This window comes from Periplaneta americana, chromosome 6, assembly GCF_040183065.1.
Source record: "Periplaneta americana isolate PAMFEO1 chromosome 6, P.americana_PAMFEO1_priV1, whole genome shotgun sequence".
NCBI lineage: Eukaryota > Metazoa > Arthropoda > Insecta > Blattodea > Blattidae > Periplaneta > Periplaneta americana.
Window position 1 is genome coordinate 145,000,903 of NC_091122.1, and position 23,400 is coordinate 145,024,302.

General features: G+C 33.8%; 1 protein-coding gene across 3 annotated transcripts; it reads right to left on the reverse strand.

Moving 5' to 3' along the window:
• Positions 1–5,942: 5,942 nt before the first annotated feature.
• Positions 5,943–16,458, reverse strand: LOC138701884 (NAD-dependent protein deacetylase sirtuin-3, mitochondrial-like). 3 transcript variants are annotated; one of them, XM_069829225.1, is made up of 6 exons: positions 15,968–16,458; positions 14,200–14,368; positions 13,154–13,389; positions 12,297–12,448; positions 8,321–8,437; positions 5,943–6,309 (listed from the first exon to the last, which is right to left on the reverse strand). In XM_069829225.1, exons 1-6 carry the CDS (start codon positions 16,005–16,007, stop codon positions 6,100–6,102), a joined length of 924 nt encoding a protein of 307 aa, XP_069685326.1. In that variant the 5' UTR covers positions 16,008–16,458; the 3' UTR covers positions 5,943–6,099. The 3 variants fall into 3 exon arrangements, with proteins under 3 accessions (XP_069685326.1, XP_069685327.1, XP_069685328.1); XM_069829226.1 differs by having other exon boundaries at positions 16,082–16,269; XM_069829227.1 differs by having other exon boundaries at positions 6,150–6,293.
• Positions 16,459–23,400: the final 6,942 nt, after the last annotated feature.

Consider the following 23,400-nt stretch of genomic DNA (forward strand, 5'->3'; position numbering starts at 1 on the left):
TCATACTGCTTCAATTGACATCTGTAGTACGTGTAATTCCATTGTTGAAGGTCTGTCATTATTATTTTTTTTATAATATGTGACATGTTGCCTGTCGTTTTGTACCGGTACTTATAAGCATTTCAGTTGTGTTGAAGACTTAATACTGCAATCCTGTGTACATTCTGTCGTCTTCACAAATGGATACAACTCCACGAAAACGGTCTAAAATTATAACATTAGTAGAGCATTCTTTTATGACACAGAGGCAAATTACTGCAGAATGTCACATCGGTTTGGCTACTGTTAATTCGATCATAAAACGATACAGGGAGACTGGATCTATCACACCCCAGAAAAAAGGAAATTGTGGCCGGAAAAGGAAGACTTCACCTGCAGATGATCGTTTAATTGTCAGGAAAAGTAAATTAAATCCTAGACTAACTGCTGTCGACTTAACCCGCGAGTTAATGGCTACCACTGGGGCGAATATTCACGCACAACAGTGCGGTGTAGGCTTTTGGAAGCTGGACGAAGGGCTTGTAAACCTATTAAGAAGCAACTGCTAACCCCTGTCATGTGCAAAAAACGCTTAATGTGGGCAAAATTACATCAATACTGGACAGTGAATGACTGGAAGAATGTACTTTTTTCCGATGAGTCTCATTTCGAGGTCCACGGCCACCGTGTTTCTTACGTACAGAAAGGATCCGAAAAAGTAACAGCAGCTCATCTCCAACAAGCACCCAAATACCCCCCTAAAGTAATGTTTTCGGATTGTTTTACACATGAAAGGCCTGGAGCATTAATACCTATGAAGGGAATGATGAATTCTGACAAATATATTCACTTATTGGAAACCAGAATCGTACCCCAGCTGCAAAAATCATTTCCGGATGGCAGAGGTGTGTTCCAACAAGACCTGGCACCATGCCATACGTCTCGAAAAACTACAGAATTCTTCAACAAGAAGAATATTCAGGTACTCCCCTGGCCAGGCAACTCACCCGACATCAACCCCATTGAGAACTTGTGGTCAATTTGCAAAAGAAGAATGCAAAAAATGGATTGTTCTACAAAGGAGAAGATGATTTCTGCCCTCGTTGGTGTATGGTTTCGCGATGAAGAAATGAAGAATATTTGTGGGAAATTAGTGGAATCCATGCCAAATCGTCTCAGAGCTGTTATTAGGAACAAGAGAGGCCACATAGATTACTGAGGTATGTCTTAGATCCTTTTTTTATCCCGTTTGAGTGTTTTTGCATAAGTAATTACGTTGTTCGGATTAATTTGCACGCTACTGTGGGTCGAAACATGTAAACGAGTTACGTTGAAATTTAACACAGGAAAGTCTTACCATACATATTCCGAAGTGATACAGTGTTAAAAGTTGTGTAATCAAGATGTAAAATAAAACACTTCCTCACCAACAGGACCACTAAGACTTTTTAAGGATATTATTAAGGATTTAGATTAGGGCGATCAATGTTCATATTTTAGGTGCAAAATTTTATTTTCTCGATTTGTACTGTTACTGGCTACAGGATATATTATCTAAAATATCATCGAAAGATGTTTAATGTCTGTGGTGATTATAATAAGAATGTGACGTTATATCAGTTGATTTGCTGTATTTACAAGTTAGTGACGTCATGGAACTGTGTCCAATTCCCTCTGTCAAAGTGTCCATCGCTGTTAGTACTACTGGAGAAAAGTAGACGAGCATTGCAATCGTATTCTCCAATTTAATCTTTGGAGAACTGCATCTGACCCTCAGTACTAAGCAGAATACCTGTTCTGCAATAGTCATCAACAACTGTTTTTGTTCTACTGTAATTGAGAGTTTTCCATGGAATGCCTTCATTTTTGTCTCCTTTTTTATATTTTAAAATTGTACATCTGGCTTATTTTCTTAAAATAATATATCGCTTTTTAATTTTTGCCTCATCTTGTATTAAAGTTAATTCAGCAGAAAAGAGCAATTTATTTATGTATTGTCTTTGTCTGTTAATACCTGCTCTTATAGTGTTGTGTTGTCTTTCCAAATTCTTAGGAGATCTGTAAGATGTTAATAAGGTAAGTGATAAACTAGAGCCTTATCTTACATCTTGAATTATGTGTTTTTGTTTATCTATTTGCATAATAAAACATATTTGTTTTCTGGTACATGAGACATGTGACTTTGATCAAATGTTTTCAGTATCTTTCTTATTTAAAATATTCTTGTGGTAAATTAGAACCTTATCTTACATCTTGACTTATAATGTGTTTTGTTTTTATGTTTATCTATTTGCATAATAAAACATATTTGTTTTCTGGTACATGAGACATGTGACTTTGATCAAATGTTTTCAGTATCTTTCTTATTTAAAATATTCTTGTGATAAACTAGAACCTTATCTTACATTTTGACTTATAATGTGTTTTGTTTTTATGTTTATCTATTTGTATAATAAAACATATTTGTTTTCTGGTACATGAGCTATGTGCCTTTGATCAAATGTTTTGAGAATCTTTCTTATTTAAAATATTCTTGTGATAAACTAGAACCTTATCTTACATCTTGACATATAATGTGTTTTGTTTTTTTTTTTTTTTGTTTATCTACTTGTATAATAAAACATATTTGTTTTCTGGTACATGAGCAATGTACCTTCGATCAAATGTTTTTGAGTATCTTTCTTATTTAAAATATTCCTGTGATAAGCTAGAGCCTTATCTTACATCTTGAATTATAATGTGTTTTGTTTTTTTTGTTTATCTATTTGTATAACAAAACATATTTGTTTTCTGGTACATGAGACATGTAACTTTGATCAAATGTTTTGAGTATTTTTCTTATTTAAAATATACCTGTGATAAACTAGAGCCTTATCTTACATCTTGAATTATAAAATATACAGTATTTGTTTTCTGGTACATGAGCCATGTGCCTTTGATCAAATGTTTTGAGTATCTTTCTTATTTAAAATATTCTTGTGATAAACTAGAACCTTATCTTACATCTTGACTTATAATGTGTTTTGTTTTTATGTTTATCTATTTGTATAATAAAACATATTTGTTTTCTGGTACATGAGCTATGTGCCTTTGATCAAATGTTTTGAGAATCTTCCTTATTTAAAATATTCTTGTGATAAACTAGAACCTTATCTTACATCTTGACTTATAATGTGTTTTGTTTTTTTTTTTTTGTTTATCTACTTGTATAATAAAACATATTTGTTTTCTGGTACATGAGCAATGTACCTTCGATCAAATGTTTTTGAGTATCTTTCTTATTTAAAATATTCCTGTGATAAGCTAGAGCCTTATCTTACATCTTGAATTATAATGTGTTTTGTTTTTTTGTTTATCTATTTGTATAACAAAACATATTTGTTTTCTGGTACATGAGACATGTAACTTTGATCAAATGTTTTGAGTATTTTTCTTATTTAAAATATTCCTGTGATAAACTAGAGCCTTATCTTACATCTTGAATTATAAAATATACAGTATTTGTTTTCTGGTACATGAGCCATGTGCCTTTGATCAAATGTTTTGAGTATCTTTCTTATTTAAAATATTCTTGTGATAAACTAGAACCTTATCTTACATCTTGACTTATAATGTGTTTTGTTTTTATGTTTATCTATTTGTATAATAAAACATAATTGTTTTCTGGTACATGAGCCATGTGCCTTTGATCAAATGTTTTGAGTATCTTTCTTATTTAAAATATTCTTGTGATAAACTAGAACCTTATCTTATATCTTGACTTATAATGTGTTTTGTTTTTATGTTTATCTATTTGTATAATAAAACATATTTGTTTTCTAGTACATGAGCCATGTGCCTTTAATCAAATGTTTTGAGTATCTTTCTTATTTAAAATATTCTTGTGATAAACTAGAACCTTATCTTACATCTTGACTTATAATGTGTTTTGTTTTTATGTTTATCTATTTGTATAATAAAACATATTTGTTTTCTGGTACATGAGCCATGTGCCTTTGATCAAATGTTTTGAGTATCTTTCTTATTTAAAATATTCTTGTGATAAACTAGAACCTTATCTTATATCTTGACTTAAAATGTGTTTTGTTTTTATGTTTATCTATTTGTATAATAAAACATATTTGTTTTCTGGTACATGAGCCATGTGCCTTTGATCAAATGTTTTGAGTATCTTTCTTATTTAAAATATTCTTGTGATAAACTAGAACCTTATCTTATATCTTGACTTATAATGTGTTTTGTTTTTATGTTTATCTATTTGTATAATAAAACATGTTTGTTTTCTGGTACATTAGCCATGTGCCTTTGATCAAATGTTTTGAGTATCTTTCTTATTTAAAATATTCTTGTGATAAACTAGAACCTTATCTTACATCCTGACTTATAATGTGTTTTGTTTTTTCTGTTTATCTATTTGTATAATAAAAACATATTTGTTTTCTGGTGCATGAGGCATGTACCTTTGATCAAATGTTTTGAGTATCTTTCTTATTAAAATATTCCTGTGATAAGCTAGAGTCTTATCTTACATCTTGAATTATAATGTGTTTTGTTTTGTTTTTTTTTTTTTTGTTTATTTATTTGTATAATAAAACATATTTCTTTTGAAAATGGCAAGTTGTAGCCGATTTAAGTGAACACCATATTTTAATGTTTTGGTGGCTACTTCATTCACACTGCATAGAATTGGAATATATCAGTCCCCTAACTGCCCATTGTGCAACTCAAACCAAGAAATGGATTCGGAACACCTCAAAATCTGTGCTTCAGTGGCTGACCATGATAATATCTTTGAAAAATATTGGAGTGCAAGAGGTCAAATGACTTTATTGTCAAACGCCTGGCATTAGAAAACAACAACAACATATTTCTTTTCTAGTACATGAGCCATGTACCTTTGATCAAATGTTTTGAGTATCTTTCTTATTTAAAATATTCCTGTGATAAACTAGAGCCTTATCTTACATCTTGAATTATAATGTGTTTTGTTTTGTTGTTTATTTATTAGTATAATAAAACATACTCCTTTTTTGGTACATGAGGCATGTATCTTTGATCAAATGTTTTGAGTATCTTTCTCATTTAAAATATTCCTATTCATTAATAGTTTTCTGTGCAAGGGCAGATATTTCACTCCAAACCCAACATTCTCTAATCTTCCCTATAATGCCTCCTTCCCCTTAGTCTTTACATATGATCCATAATATATCTTAATGTTGTCTTATCATCTGATATCTTCTGCCCTGAACTTTTCTCCCATTTACCATTTCTTCCAATGCATCTTTTAGTAAGCAGTTTCTTCTTAACCAGTGACCTAGCCCATTCCCTTTTCTCTTCCTGATCAGTTTCAGCATTATTCATTCTTAACCCACTCATTCTCATAGAGGTTAATTTCTTATTCTGTGTCTCCATTTCACATGGTTCATTCTTCTCCATGTCCACATTTCAAATGCTTCTAGGTATTTTTCTGCACTGCCCTCATACAATGCCACATTCCACATGAAGCACTTCATCAGTCTCTTCCATAGTTATTTTTCCAGAGTTCTGCAGAAGATGCTCCTTTCGTTGCCTTTGTTATCCTCCTTTTAACTTCCTGGTAGAAGCTTATGTTACTACTTATAGTACACCCCAAACATTTGAAGCTGAATATCCCATTAAAGAGCTTCATTTACGCTGTTAAAAATTTTTCAGTATCTATGAGAGTAATATGCGTCTCCAAATTGTATTCTCTTCCTTTCACAACCATTATTTTATTATGAATACATTTTCTTCTAAGATTAAAACGTCTCACATATTTTGCAGTCCTCTTATTACTTCAGCATAAATATGCCTTTAAAGAACCTATAAAATTATTTTCCAACTAACTGTCAAAATCAATTATCTGACTTTGTTCCATAGTTGCCAGATACGAGGGATTATACTGTATTTGATATAAAAAAAAAATAAAAAATTTTAGGCCTATATAAGTAATTCTTTAAGCTTTATTTCGAATATAATAGCAAAATATATTAATTTCATTAATATAATATATTACATTATATTATCAATATCTATCTATTATGCAGTTGGTAAAAACTTCACTCTCAAGTTTCATTTTATGGCACTGCCTAGAAAAGGATATTATTTCATCTTCTCATACTGTCTGGCAACTTCCTCAAGGTCATTGTTCCAATCCAAAGCCACGGCCAAACATTTCACACTTTCAATGATGTCACCAGAGAGAATAGCATCATGTTCTCGAAAACCAAAAGTTCCTACTACTGTCCTATTAAGGAGTAGTCTTGGGATGTTTAATTGCACAGCATCTGCTACACCTGCAAATGGATACACCTGCAAACATGATAGAACACATGAACATCTGATAGGAAATTAATACGTAAGAAAATATACCTAAGCTTCAAAGTATATGTTAGAAAATAATTAAATATGACAACAAAAATTAAACAAAAATAAAATTTCGATTAATTAATTTTCAAAACTACAAATGTGACTATTAATTTTCTACATAATGATATAAAAGAGCTATTCCATCTCAAATCGACCGAAATATAGAGAAAATTGACCTTACAATTTCTAAATACAATGAACCTTTTTTTGTACGTAGAGAACTGTGATACAATGCTTTGTACAAAGTTTGAGGCATCAGAACTTCATAGTGTTTAAATTAAAAATATTTAAATTTATCGTATTTTCATAAAATTAGCAACTTTAAACTGTTGTAGCTCCGAAACCCTTTCACCCAATGATCAAAATCATGGTTTATTTTGATGCTGAGAAATTAAAGTTTATATTGACATATAAACAGATTTTCTTACTTTTTATAGAAATGGAGAAATTTAGATTTTTCCTCATTAAGATGCCTTTGCCTGGGAAAAAATATTTTAAAAATATATAGTTAGATTCCTCATTGAAAGTACAAATAAACACATATTTTTTACTGATGGTATGTTGATAAGAAAGTATTGAAAATATCAAATAAAGAAAATAAATAGTACGTGCGTGAACTAACCAGCTGACTGTGAGACGGGAGCTAGCCGAGACAAGCAAGGCCAGGAGACAAACATGTGATGTTTCGTCTAGTAGCGCATAGCTGGGCTAGCTTTATCACAAGTTTTCATACACACAGGAGTAAAATGACGCACAACACTCGCTTATCATCACCTCTTGGCCAGTGCGTGCGGTACTGCGCCATTCAAGTCTAGGCGTGTGAAAATAATTTATTTAATACCGTCGAAACTTATTGTCGTACCACTAAGCAAACAATGCCGAATTCCTCTTAATAATGCAAGGTTTTTTCTCAATATTTTTTTACATTTTTACAAATGAGCAAAAAGTCTAAAAGTAAGTAAAATCAGATTATTCCTGTGCTAAACTATTATTATTATTATTATTATTATTATTATTTTTATTGTAATACAATTCTGAGGATTATATTCATTTGTTCAAAGTTTATACAATAAAAATAAGGATTACTTCTTATCATAACCTACCAAATGTCAGCTTCAAAATGAGCTCTTGTTCAATGTTCTACAGTAACTGGTTCCAGAGTTCTGAGCACTAAAAGAGGCTTGTTTCTATAAATTACGCTAAATTTGTCGCTCAACAATACGAAAACCGTTTGACTTTCGATAGTATATTTTTGCAAATGCACTCTCCTCAGCACCTTCTATAAATAGGGAAAAAATTAGAATATTAAAAAAATGCGAGGTTTTTTACTGATCGATTTCATAATGTGTAATAGCCCAAAATAACATATTTCAATCATATATTGATCATATGACGTATTTTACATATTTAATTTCATATTATGTAAGAACAATTCATGCTAAAACCTCCGTTCCAAATGTGCACATTTTTAGATCCCCACAGCAGATAGGCTGTAGCAATCTTTATCCATTGTTACAGTCACAAACTCAATTTTGTATTGTCTTAGTTAGCTACTTTTATTAAACAAGTAGTAGTTTCGTTATTAATACTTCTGGATTTTCAAGTTTTACCTCAAATTCATCAAAATAAACATATGCTTTAGATTCATATATTTTGTAAGAGACGGCTCTTTATCTGTTGCAACACAGTGAGATTTTCGAAGTTCAGATTCTAGCTTATGCAGACGACCATTTTATTGTAAGTAGATCCATAGAAAATTTTTAGTTGAGTTTCCTTCAATTAGAACAAGAAAGTATAAAAGTTGGGTTGAGAGTAAATGAGGAGGAAACGGAATATATGATAGTTACGAGAAATGGAATTATATTTATTCATTGTAGTAGGACAAAAAATTTAAGAAGTGCTGGCAAGTTATGACTAAAATCATCCATTCTGTACAGAAATAACTGGTTGTTACCTCAAGTGATGTGCCAATGACAATGAGGAAATCTGCTAGTGTAGCATCTATTTCATGTAACCAAAAACGATCTGGAAGAGCCTCACCAAAGAATACAATGTCCGGTTTCACTAGTCCCTGAAAGCCAGTATGAAGAAAATGAATACCAGCAAACAGGAAAATACAGCACGATAATGTCCTTAATGTTTCAAATCTGGATCAGAAATAAAATAAATTGTTAAGCAAAGAAAATATACATTTTCCAGAAAAAGAAATGTATATTTCCAGTAAAATTTTACTTATTCAATGATGTTATATGGAGGAAGTGCAGTAATCATGTAATTGATGCAATGAAAATTATGTTCCTCATGATTTAAAAATTATGTATGATGAACTTGTGTGTATACTGTTCTCCAACCAGGAGATCAACCGTGAAAGGAATGTGCTTACTATTGCCTCATCTATTGGAACGAAGTAGATAAATAATATTACCGTTATAACGCCAGTTTAAAAACCATGTGCTCTCCTGCATATGTTATTTCCTGTATGAAGAGATTAAAAGACCAGGAGATTAACTGTGATCTAATTTTGTAACTAGGGTAGTATCAATATGTCTGTATCAATGTTATGGTTTGTGCTGTGAGAGCTAGCCAATAGAGATAAGAGTACCCACGTGTGTGACCTTATGACATCTTATGACATCAACATTAATTCACAGCATTACCCCCCTTCGTCTCATCCGGCGGAGACTTTCTCGTGGTTGGGACACAGTATGCTCACATGCATGGTGTGGTCACATTAATGGAAAAACATAATTCTAACTCTGTAACAATCATTGTACTACATAAAGATTATTATTATTATTATTATTATTATTATTATTATTATTATTATTATTATTATTATTACTATATACACTCGGGAGGATATTAAACGCAGGATAAATATGGAAAATGCGTGTTATTATTCGGTTGAGAAGCTCTTATCATCCAGTCTGCTGTCCAAAAATCTGAAAGTTAGAATTTATAAAACAGTTGTATTACCGGTTCTTCTGCATGGTTGTGAAACTTGGACTCTCATTCTGAGAGAGGAACATAGGTTAAGGGTGTTTGAGAATAAGATGCTTAGGAAAATATTTGGGGCTAAGCGGGATGAAGTTACAGGAGAATGGAGAAATTTACACAACGCAGAACTGCACGCATTGTATTCTTCACCCTACATAATTAGGAACATTAAATCCAGACGTTTGAAATGGGCAGGGCATGTAGCATGTATGGGCGAATCCAGAAATGCATATAGAGTGTTAGCTGGGAAACCGGAGGGAAAAAGACCTTTTAGGGAGGCCGAGACGTAGATGGGAGGATAATATTAAAATGGATTTGAGGGAGGTGGGATATGATGATAGAGACTGGATTAATCTTGCATAGGATAGGGACCGATGGCGGGCTTATGTGAGGGCGGCAATGAACCTTCGGGTTCCTTAAAAGCCATTTGTAAGTAAGTTATTATTATATTTTTATTGTAATACAATTCTGAGGATTATATTCATTTGTTCAAAGTTTATTGCAAACCCAGCATTCTCCAATCTTTCCTATTTTACGCCTTCCTCTTTGTCTCTGAATAAGATCCGTATATCTTAATCTTGTATATCATCTGATATCTTCTTCTGCTCCGAACTTTTCTCCTGTTCACCATTCCTTCCAGTGCATCCTTCAGTAGACAGTTCCTTCTTAGCAGTGACCCAGCCAATTTCTTTTCCTCGACCTGATCAGTTTCAGTATTATTCTTTCTTCACCCATTCTTTATAACACAGCCTCATTTTTTATTCCGTCTGTTCATTTGACATGATCCATTCTTCTCCATATCCACATTTCAATTGCTTCTAGTCATTTCTCTTCACTTTGTTAGTAATGTCTGTGTTCCTGCCCCATACAACATCATACTTCACACAAAGCACTTCATTAATCTCTTCCTTAGTTATTTTTCCAGAAGTCCGCAGAAGATGTTTCTTTTTCTATTAAAAGCTTCCTCTGCCATTGTTATTCTCCTTTTCACTTCCTGATAGCAGCTCATGTTACCACTTATAGTACACTCAAAGTATTTGAAGCTCTCCATTTCTTCCACTGCTTCATTTTGATATCGCATGTTTAATGGATCTAAATTTGTAATTACAGTGCAAGCCCTGCAAAACAATTTGGACACAGAGATAAAAAAAAAATACGTAACGACACAATACGTGAGTCTCTTACCTTTTCGTGAAACACTTCGTCCAGTGTCTCACCTCTCTCATCCAGAAGCCCATTGTTAAATATGCAAAGTGCAGTACAGTAAGATCATCATCATAATAATAACAATAATAATCATCTTCATCAATCATCATTCCACATACCAGACCTACTGGTCTATTAAGGTCTCTATCTAGAGTTTTTTTTAGGTCTTCAAGTTTCTGCAACCTCTTGGAATGTGTGATAAGATTCGTTTTGGTCAACGAGTATGGAGCATTCTGGCAACATGTTTCCAGTTCAGTCTATAATGATTTATGTGTTGAATAACCGGGTATATTTTTAATTCTCTGAGTATGTCCTCATTCCTTCTGCGGTCAAGTAGGGAATAGCCAGCAATTTTTCTATGGACCCTCATTTCTTCCACTGTAAGTCTTTCTTCATCTGCACTCCTGATAATCCATGCCTCACTCACTGCCATATGTAAGAACTGGTCATGCAAGAGTTTTGCAGATCCTAAGCCTTGAAAAGGTTTAAAAACTTGATTGATTAATGAATTTAGAAATTTTACGCTTCATATCTTCTTCTTCAACAAATGAATGGTTGTAACCGAGGTACTAGAATGAACTAATTATTTCTATTAATATGTTACTTATACAGATGGGCAAATCGTAAAACAGCGAACACTAAGCTCCGCCCACGACCTCTGTCCACTTTTCCCCTACAAGCTCACTACACACTCTAGCGGGAAAGAGTGGAAATAGGGATTTAGGGTGGGATGACATATAGTGGAGGAAAGTGGAACAAAAAGAGTGAATGCGGCATCTACGAAGCAAAAGCGTAACTTAGTCCTGTTTCCCTCTCCAGCCTCTCCTTCTCTCTTCCTTGCTTCATGTCTCTCTCTCTTTTTTTTTCTTATGACTTAGCAGAGGGTAGTATTCGATCCGTTGATCTTCCTAACTTCCTAACGAAACGCACGCACGCTTTTTGGTCACACTTTAGACCTCTCGGCTACCGTGACGAGTTGGTGGTAGAAGGGAAAATGAATCTATTTATGTTCAAGGGAAGTGCCATAATGTATTGCAGAAATGCAATGTGTGTCGTTGGATATGTCTTAGTATGTATGTGGTTGTCTAATGCACATAATATGAAATATGTGCGAGGCGGTAGGCAGTGATCCACCGAAGCGGGGCAGATAGTAGAGAGAGACAGTAGAGAGAGAGAGAGAGCAGGCGAGCGAGGTGCCGAGTGGTGAGGGTGGGGATAACTTCCCCTACTGGCGCTGAATTGGCTTTGTACCTAAAAATGCCATTATTTTCGTTTATTGTGCTGAAATTATCATATTAAATTTGGAGGCAGTATTTTGTAAATTATGTATAGCACATTGAAGTTCAGTAAGTTCATACTGCATAATATATGTGAAGTACATGCAGGTACATATTGAACCGCTCGAGATTAGAACACACCTATGCATGCATGGTGCACACCCACATACACGTACACACACACACATATTTTATATGGCATATTATACAACTATAAGGTGCAAAAACGTAAGAATTATAAAGTTGAATTAGTGATCTCATTACATTAAATGAACTGTGTATTACCAAATCTGCCTCCACCTTCTTTGAAAATTGGAATAAAACAATCATTTAGACATTTATTCAATGCAGCTTCTACCTAATGAATTACTTACATAATTTGCTAATTTTTAAGATCCGTTAAAATTTATAATGAAGTAATAGTTGTTTAAAGCAGTTTCATATTCTTACTTTACACCAACTTCTTTCGCAGTAAACAGCTTCTCCTTTCAAGATAGATTCTCGGGTCTTAAACGGATCGTACTTCTTTGTACACCTGATGCAAGATGCAGTGCTGAAACCTCCATGGGCTTCTACCAATTTATCTTCTGGTATGCCGCTCACTTTAAGAAAAATAAAATAACCAGTCAAGATTTAAAAATTAAAATTATTTTTGCAGTATGCATTACAGTCAGTTTTGGGAAAAAAAAAAAAAAAACCTAGAACAAAATTTCTTAATTAATGGAGTTGTTATAAATTCTATTATGGAGCAATTATAAATACAGTATTAACATTTTACCAACTTGTGTAATTATTTCTCATTTGTTTACCTAGATTTAAGGCATCTTTCACTAAGGATAAAGTTTTTGATGTGATTAGAGTCGAAGGCTAATTTTTTTGATGTGCCGAAATGTGCTAGTAGCTTAAACAGAGAAAAACTGATGTCATGAAGATGTCGTTCAACTTGTAGTTTATTTTCATAAACAATATTCTGAAACTATACATAAATGTAATTAATCATTTACTGTATTATGTCTATTTTTTACATCACATACAAAAGGCTCCATTACTGCTACTGCCGCCGCCACCACCACCACCACCACCACCACCACCACCACCACCACCACCACCACCACCACCACCACCACCACCACCACCACCACCAGCAGCAGCAGCAGCATCACCACCACTATCATCATCATCATCATCATCATCATCATCATCAACAATAACAATACAGTTTAGGCAGATTTGGTCTGTTCACAGAAAACAAGATAACTTAAAAGTTACACAGAAATATATGCTGGACTAACAAATTTGCTACTTACATCTCTCAAGACCATCAATGTTCTGTGTATACATGCGAAGCAGTTTTCCTTTTTGGTGCAAAAGGCGAACAAAATGATGTCCCAAATTAGGATGGTACTTTTCTCCAGGATACAATTCCTTAGCTAGCGTCAGGAATGGACGTGGGTCACGCTCGAAGTAGCCCAAATCAAAGATTGCTTCAGGATATGGTAGATTGTACTGCTGTAAGTTGTAATAAAGTCCAGTGTCTGGAGACCTGAAGGTAAGCTTTTTACAGTGCTATTAACTCTGCAGACATCTGAAAAACTTGTAATTTAAAGTAAGTACGACATTCTCAGCTCCACTTCATTTAAAATAGCACTTTCATATTTTGGGTTACTAAATAATCAAAACTATATCAAGTGCATTTACGCCTAAACACATGTTTTGTACAAGATATTCGACCTAGGTCTATTATTCCCTTTTCTACAAAAATATAACAGACATAATACTTATTATGAAGTAAGATAAGAAATTAACTCATGTCATATAACTTATTTGTAGGCCTATTTGAGAATTTTTCCGAATTATTACGTTTATTTAAGGTTTCCTAAGTTACTGAATGGATATGTAAATAAAGAAATTTACTTTTTCTTAGAAAAATATTCAGTTCCACACGAGTGTATTTTTTTTTTACTTGGTTATTTAACGACGCTGTGTCAACTACGAGGTTATTTAGCGTCGAAATTGGTGATAGCGAAATATCTGGTGAGATGAAGCCGAGGATTCGCTATAGACTACCTGACATTTGCCTTACGGATGGAGAAAACCTCGCAAAAAAACCCAACCAGGTAATCAGCCCAAGAGGGAATCGAACCCATGCCCTAGCGCAATTCTGGATCGGCAGGCAAGCGCCTTAGGCAACAGAGCTACACCGGTGGCTACAAGAGTGTATTTAACCATATTTATATAAATGTAAAACTATCTAAACAATTTAAATACTGCTAATTTTTACTTGGCATTATGAACATTATTAAATTTCATTTGACTTGTTCAAAATATTATAGATGACAACCTCCAATGTTACCTGAAATCGGGTATTCCACTTGGTGTACTCAGTCCAGCGCCTGCCATAACTAGAACATTGTTACAATTGTCTTTCAAATGTCTCGCAAGTTTCTTCACAACTTCAGCAGCTGCCTGGCTGTTTTCACTGAAACATCTTAGGTGACTTCTAATATATATTTGTGCAGAAGCTGTAAAAGATATTAAAGTAAAATACATTTACATTTTGTATACAATTTCAAAACAGACAGCTATTGAATGCTAATATTATACAGAGAGTTCCTATGCAGATGGGTCCCTCTACCTCTACCCAGCAAAGTCTCTTGGTGGACAATGAATAGTCGTTTCCCGATGTATGAACAAATCTGTGCACATTTCCCTACACAGACTGATTCCACTCCACCCTTTATCACTTAGCTTCCATGGGACAAGCACTCCACATTATTGTCAGTAAGTCGACCTGGGACTGATCTGCATTTAGGAACTTCCTGTATATTTGTGCAGAAGCTATTAAATATATTTAAAGCTAATATAAAATTGGTATTTTTATTATAGCGTTACCAAGTTAAGGTACAAAATATGTATTTGCATTCTTAGGTCCTAGATATCACGAAGAAAACAAATTGAGTGCTGATGCATATACTCGCAACTGTCTAAGAATGTGCCCTCACTTCCTAGGCATACCAAAAGTCTTAGAAACAAACCTAACCTAACCTGACACTGATTCAACCTTACGAAAACTCGCTTTGATCGAATCAGTGACGGGTTAGGTTAGTTTAGGTTTTTTCTATGCCTTGCATAAACTCACAATTGTCTAACAATGTGCTCTTTCTTCCAAGGCACACCAAAAGCCTAAAATTACCTAACCTAACCTAACCTGTCACTGATTCGACCTTAAAAAAACTCGCCTTTCCTCTGTGAATCAGTAAGCAAATGCACGGAAATGAGATGCATGTGCTCCCCCCCCCCCCCCCGATTAAATGTGAAGCACAGGAACGCCATTTCATAATTTCAATTAAGAAACACGCCAAACGAATTATCTTTGCACCAAAAAGCGGATGCTCCCTGGACCAAAAATACACAAATTCAATCTTCTAACAAGATTTTTTTTTTAAATACTTTCGTTTTATAGTTTATTTCAGCGATTTTGAAAAAGGTAAGAAGTGGCGTTCCTGTAATTCACAATTACCCCCTCCCTGTCACCTATCTCTTCCACCTCGCTCGAGCGATCCTCTCCGCCGACCAGCACTTTAACAGAAACTTTCGACACTTATTTTCGATGTGAAATTGGCGTAGACACTCAATTTTTTTATATACAATACACGTGACTGGACTACAATGCAAGGATATAAATAAATTTGCAACTTAACATGGTAACGCTATAGTAAAGAATTATCTTAAAATAATATACATTATTTTGCATATCATTTCAGAATAGGCAGCTACTTACTACTATATTTTTTGTTGTTTTGTTTACAATGACTACTTTACCTATTACTTATTCACATAATGTAATTTATTAATAATGAGTATTATCTCTCAATGCCTCATACTTCAAATGCATGTATGAATGTGTATTTGACAAACAGGTGTATCGTACATAACCTCATTTCTTACAATAACCATTGACTCATAATAACATTACGGAGAAATATGCTTCTCAATATGTAATGAATATAAATAAAAATACTCTTTTCAAAATAATAGCAACTCTTTATCTTCTTCAAAAGGAACCTATGGCAGTTAAAATAACAGAAACTCTTTATCTTCTTGATAAGGAACCTACTTACTTGTATTATATACAATTTTCAGCTTCTGTATATTTATCATACTGTCTGACGTGTCAGTAAGTATTTTAATCGCTTAAATAATTATACTGACAACAAGTTGAGAATATAAATTACCGGTAATTTATATTTTCATTGAAGGTAAAGATCCTTGACAGTGTTGTTATTTTCGGAAGTCTGATCAAGCACGTTTGACGTTTTACACTCCTATCAGTCATAACGCCACCACAGATTTCGGGGGGGCCAATAATCTTATGAATAATGATAGGCTTACATTAAATTAATAAATACATGATAATAATGAATACCCTAAACGAAATGAACAAAAATAGTAATAAATATATGAAATATGACATTAGGCCTATAGTATTCAACAAGTTGAAATTTGAGTGTATTTCTTCTCCTCTTCCAAATATTTCTCGCAACATAGACTGCACTCGTAGTCTCGAATGTAATTATTTAATTAATCTTTTCTCCCGTATGTTTTTTGGTATTATCATGTTTTTTGTTGTATTTACAGCTATTGTTGTTAGGCCTTGAAAGAATTCCCACACAGAAATTTGTTGCTAGGGAAACCATTCTTCATAACATAAAATCATGTACCTAAAACTATACTGAAATATACCCATTACAGTGCACTTATTGTTACTTACAGTGCAGTTTTGCGAAGGCTTTGGAATAATATTGTTCTAAATTCTCAATGAACAATATATTGTACCCAGTGCTGTAGTAGGGCCGTACCGTCTAAAATAAAAACTCGCTGTTACCATACTGGAAAAAAATTAGACTCGAAAATATTTTAATTATGTATAAGTAGTCTTTAATATAAGTATTTTGAAATGAAGGATGTTATCTATTTGAAAAACATTTTGATTTTGATATCTGGCATAAAAGTAGCGGTTGGCATCTCATATCCTTCGTTGTTTTATCGAAAACCATGGTCTGACACTTCATTAGTATTGCGATTTGTCAATTTCGAGCTTACATACCGGCGTGGTAATTCTACCTATTTTGTGTTGTGCGAGGAATTCGCTTATCAAGAGCGACCGATGTGCTGGGGCATTGTCATAATTTCTCCCCAATTCTGTCCTTGCCACAAGTTGGGTCTTCTTCGTCGAACTGCATCACGAAGACGCCGAAGAATTGCAACATACGCCTTCTTACTGACAGTTTGACCCTCAGGAATAAAGTCGAAATGTACGAGACCCTGGATATCGAAGAACACTTCAAGCATTACTTTCCTCTTTGAGTCTATACGCCTGGAGAGTAGGTCACATACCACACGGACAAGGCAGAGAAGTTGCCTATAAAGCCACCCGAAGTTCCGATACTTTCTGGGCTCACCACGGCAAGAGAGATTCCGTGCCGACCGATCAAAGGGGGAAGTAATGATTGAAGTGTTCTTCGATATCCAGTGTCTCGTACAATGTGAGTTTATTCCTGAGGGTCGAACTTCAGTAAGGAGTCGTATGTTGCAATTATTCGGCGTTTTCGTGATGCAGTTCGACGAAGAAGACCCAGCTTGTGGCAAGGACAGAATTGGGTTCTCCATCATGACAATGCTTTGGTAAGCGAATTCCTCGCACAACACAAAATACCTGTCCTTCCACAACCAGATCTTGCTCCAGCAGATTTCTACTAATTTCCAAAGGTCAAATCCCTATTCAAGGGACGGCGGTTTGCGTCAGCCGACGAAGTGAAAATTCATGTGACAAGCGTTCTGTGGGAAGTGAAAAAGATGGGCTGCAGGAATGTTTCGAGAAGTGGTATGGACTCTGGCAGAGTGTGTCACTGTCCAAGGGGCGTACTTTGAAGGCGGTGTTGTGTAAATGGTTATATGCCATCTGAAAAAAAAGATATCCACATATGTTCGCACTGAGTCTATACGTCTGGAGAGTAGGTTACATACTACAAGGACAAGGCAGAGAAGTTGCCTATAGAGCACGGCGTTGCCACCCGAAGTTTCGGTACTTTCTGACTACTATAATTATAATTAACACAAACTTTATGACATGGCGCCTCAAGAAATCATAAGTGATACTAAAAAGGCACTACTTATGAGGCATTTAGATCAGGAACTGGGGTAGGGTGGCCAGTTCCTTTCCAACCTCCATTCCATACATCGCCGATTAGCTACATATTACACTAATTAAACTACAGATGTGTACAAACAATAATCCTCGTAGTTTATTTCAATAATTTTTTGTATAATATGGATTTATAAGCACAATAAAATTCGTTCAGGACACTAGAAAACTCGTAATTCGTACAAATAATTTATCAGCATATCAATAACAACCTCATAAAATTACTTACAAAAAACACTCCCAAAAATAATATACACTTATGAAAAAAAATAAATAAATAAAAAATTATTTGATTAACAACATTTTCACCGTTACAATTACACATATATAAAAACTAAATATAAACATTTACATAGCGATAATAAATTTTACAGGAGAAAAAGTTCGTCCAAAGGGCTGGACTCTGGAAGAGTACCCAAAACGCTCATTGCATTTCCGCGTTGAATAGCAATACTTAAGCGTTGACGCAAATAAGTAGTGCAATGGCGATCATCAGTAATGGAGATCAAAATTTAGCCGATTTGAGATACCAAAACTTTAGCGTCATGACTGCAAGGACCGAAGGTCTCCACAATAATTGTTCTTTCTCTGACACATATCGTCAAGTGAGATATACCAGTACTGCCTGATAATAAATGTACATATCAGCCAGAACCTCAATACTATATTAAAAAATTATGTATATGTACTTGACTCAGATTTTGCAGAAGACGGTTTCTTTTCATTGCTATATTTCCCGCATGTTTTTTCATAGGAAAGTGTTCCTGAACTACTATTCGTTTTACAGATTATATTTCCACGTTGCATAATTCCAGTAAAATGTTTCTCCATGTGTCAATATGATTACCAGTGAATTCTTGAAGTATTGCATTTAACTTCTTGTGATTGAGGATTCAACTTCTGTCATCTTGAAAACCGCTCATTAAACTGCACAGTTCCACTGCGAACTTTAGTACGTAACGTAAGTGCTTCTCTACTGTGCATGCTATTGTAGTGTAGTGGCTGGAGTCATCAATTCATAGTTGCTGATATACTATGAATTGTTTATATGGATAGAGTATAGAATGCTAATGCAATCTTATATATAAAAGTCAATGTGGCTATGTATGTATGTATGTATGTATGTAGGCTACTCAATACAATCTATACGCTTTGACCGATATTTGCCAAAGTTTACACATTTAACCTTCATAAACCGGAGAAGAACATAGGCTACATTAAAATTGTGCAAATGAACGTTAAATTAATTAAAAATGAAAAATATAAATAAATGCAATCAAACATTCATGTATAATATTAAAATTCAATCTTCTATAGTCAATTGTTTTTTATTATTGTCTGTTGTATTTAACATCGACTTTCATGAGGCCATGGAAAAAGCAAAACGATATAAAATAACATTGTAGATACATAATGAAGGCCAAAATCTAGACAATTCATGCAATAAGTATGTTTATGCAATCCAGAACCGTATTATGTGTTTCTCGAGACAGTTGTAGTTAATGAGCAGACTGTGTTTTATCAAACTCAATTCTTGAATTCTTTGAAAACACAAGGACTGCCAACACATAATTTAATACTTAATTGAATCACCAATACCTACGATTGCGAAATATTGACCTACAAAAATTATGCAATGGAACAGGAATTGATGTGAAAAAACTCATGCCAAACATAATAGAAGTGACAGTATTAACAAGACGAAAGGAGAAGATGTTTTTATCTCACATATTCCTATGATAGCCAGTAACATGCCATTCGACTTTAAGCAACTGCCATTTTAGTGCGGCTAGCATTCGTAATGACCGTAGTAAAATAAAGCTCAAGGACAGCCGCTCAAAGTTGCAGATATTCACTAAAAAAGTTCCGTTTTTCACATTGTAAGTATTGCGGAACTTGCACATTTATACAAAAGAGGGGAAAACGAATTGTATGCATATCAATGATACTTTTGTCATGTTCCTAATGTAGTATGTGTATGTACGTAAGCTCACTGAAAATAAAACTATATTAATTGTAAAATATATACAGTATCTTTAAAATATTATTGCCCATGTCCAATAATGTGTTATTGCGAAATTCTGTGTAATCATGTTGCCATTGTAGTATGTTAAGCGTTGTGGAAAGAACAGTCACTTCATTTCTATAACATATGTCTTTCAGAATATTATTATTTATGTTGACTTCTTGCAAAATTATACTCTATCTGCATTCTGTATATAAAATAAAAAGTAATATACTTAATACCGGTATGTTATGAATTTGTTAGATATATAAAAATCTTCTAATATAAATTGAATTATATACGTATAATATATTGATTCTTTGGTACCACCGATAGACAGGTAAGTTTCGGCTCACGATGAAACCCCAACGGATTCAGACTGGGAACAAGGGAATTCACTAATTACCGTCAGCTGTCTGAAGTTCAAATGAAAGCACACATAGACATGATATTACGTGAAATGTATGTCAGCACAGCTTCAGATCAATGTACAGATCTTATAATTATTTTATCTCTGCCTCTGTGCAACATAACATGTGAGGTGGGGAGGAAAGGAGACGGCAGAAAAATTAATGGTAATTAATATGCTGACAGCCACGACTAAAATAAGGCACTTGAAATTTAGCGGTAACTGACCGGCAGAGATAAAATGTAAGATCTGTAGAACATTGAGTCAACACTAAGTGGGTGTACAGAGATCGAAGGTTGTGTTTTTGTTTTGCTGACCTTCAAGACCATGTTAACTCATTTAAAGGTTACGTGACTGTAGCCTGTATATATTTTTGTTGGGTTTTACTTTGTGTATAGTTTGATTTTTCTATTATTTTATTTGTATTTCTGGCGTTGTGAAAGAGAAGGCCTAATGGCCCTAACTACACCAGAATAAATAAATAAACAAAACAAATAAATATATAAATTTAAAAAATAGTTGAATGTGAGACACATGATAAAATGTTTTCGTCTCGGTGCCTGATCTACAACTGTTTTTAATTTAGTTAACCCTGGCAGGCATTTGGCTGAGGAGTTCATTAATTCATGCACGAGGAAAGCTTAGCAAAGACAATTTGTTTTGGTTGTCTATAGTTAGGTTTCCGAGATTTCCGAAAATTTAACGACCAGTTCAATTAAAAATAGAAGCAGAAAGGAAAACCCGGGCAACGCCGGGTGCTTTCAGCTAGTAGATCTACATGCCTCTAAAAATCAAAATACTAAAATCGCAGAGTATTATACAAGTGTCTGAGAAATTAAATGTAATTAGGCCTAAATAAATTTTGGACATTAACCCAATTAACAAGTTATGAAGTGTTTTTAAAAGACAAAATATCATGAAATTAGAATTATTAAATATCTATAAATCTTGATTACACAACTTTTGACACTAGCTTATATCACTTAGGAATAAATTTATGGTGATCACTTTCACGTGTTAGTTTACATTTAACGCGTTAAAGCGATCGCCTAAGTTATTAAATACTTAACAAATAAGTCCAGCTCAAAATATTAGATTTCTAATAAATTGTGATATGATAGTTTCACAGAAGATGGATAGATCCCTTCACTACAAGAAGGGCAATATCATAAGAAATTTGTTTCTTCAGAGAAAAAAAGAGTTATTATTAAAAACGTAAAAATGTGCGAGGAATTGAACCATGATTATAAATCATGTCTTATGACAGACATTTCATCTAGATCATGCTTAGTTTTAAAATGAATAATTGGTATATATCAGGTTCTTTTCACGGTTAAAAATATCAGGTGGCTGTTCATTGCTGGAATATTGGATTCAAATCGCACTGTAGTTTCATCTACAGTTTCTAACAACTGTGATACGCAATTTCAACTCGTTATGTATTCTAACCAGTGGTAAGTGCATGGGCCTATTATAATACCGGTACCGTACTTTATAATTTTTGTTTTTAAAAATGGTGGTGGTTGTTCCTCGTGAGCTCACCATAAGAAGAAGAGCCAAGGACATGAGCTAAAGTTTCTATCTAGTTGCAATGTCATTCGCCATTCGGAGTTGCTAAGACCTTTTCTAGTTTCTAGCCATCAGTTAACCGATGAACAGTCTGCATATAGCACTACTACCTTGACATGAGTTCGTTTTTGAAACTCACGGAAGTCCGAAACTTTTTGGTTCTTGCAGCTTCATTCAATCTAATCATATTGTTCTAATATATTCAACTGTTTAATTCTGTCTGTTTCAATACTATTGTAATTACTATTTTTGTTGGTGACGTGTTCTGCATAATTTTATTTGTTGTGCAGTTTGGTTATTGCTTTTATGCATTATAATATCTTATTTGGAACTACTGCAGGTAGGTTTTTTTAGTAGGTTATTTTACGACGCTTTATCAACATCTTTGGTTATTTAGCGTCTGAATGAGATGAAGATGATAATGTCGGTGAAATGAGTTCGGGGTCCATCACCGAAAGTTACCCAGCATTTGCTCATATTGGGTTGAGGGAAAACCCCGGAAAAAACCTCAACCAGGTAACTTGCCCCGACCGGGAATCGAACCCGGGCCACCTGGTTTCGCGGCCAGACGCGCTGACCGTTAGTCCACAGATATACTACTGTAGGTCTCCATACCAGTTTGTCCTGTATAGAAATCGGGAGAAATATTTAAAATTATTATTTTAATTTGTAGACTTCAATTGAATTCTATTTATTTGTTTGTTTGGTGTGAATGTTTAAATATTTATGTAATGTGCTTGTTTTGTACCACTTGATGTTGTGATATTATGTTATTGATAGGCAATAAGTAAGTTACACTACATTATGGTACACTATTAGTATTCTACATTAATTGAAAGTATTCCAAAGAAATTTCTTAAATTCACTTTATTGTAGACAAAATGGTTAATTGTGAAAATTTTAAGATGTCCCCCGACATATTACATAAAAATATAATAGTACCATATAATTATAGAGTTGGTTACTATTATAATAAGTCTTTAATAATTTTATTGTGATATTTTCAGTTCTAGATGAAATAAATACCGGTATATCAAATATAATAAATGAAATAAATAAATACCGTACAATAAATAAATAAATAAATAAATAAATACTGTATACTGGTACTTATTTTAAAGATATTTTTGCATTTATATTGGATTTAAGATGGGCCTATGTGCAAAAGTGGAACTGTAACTAATAAGAAATGTACACCTATGCTCATTGTTGTTGTTGATCTGGTATGAATATCAAAATAAATAGTCGTGGAGTGAAAATTATCTTTCCTTCTTTTGAGAATATGTTCTCTTGAGCTTGTACTATGTTGTCTCAAGATTATATTATTGTTCATAGTTGATAACACAATTTCCAAGACAACAAAACT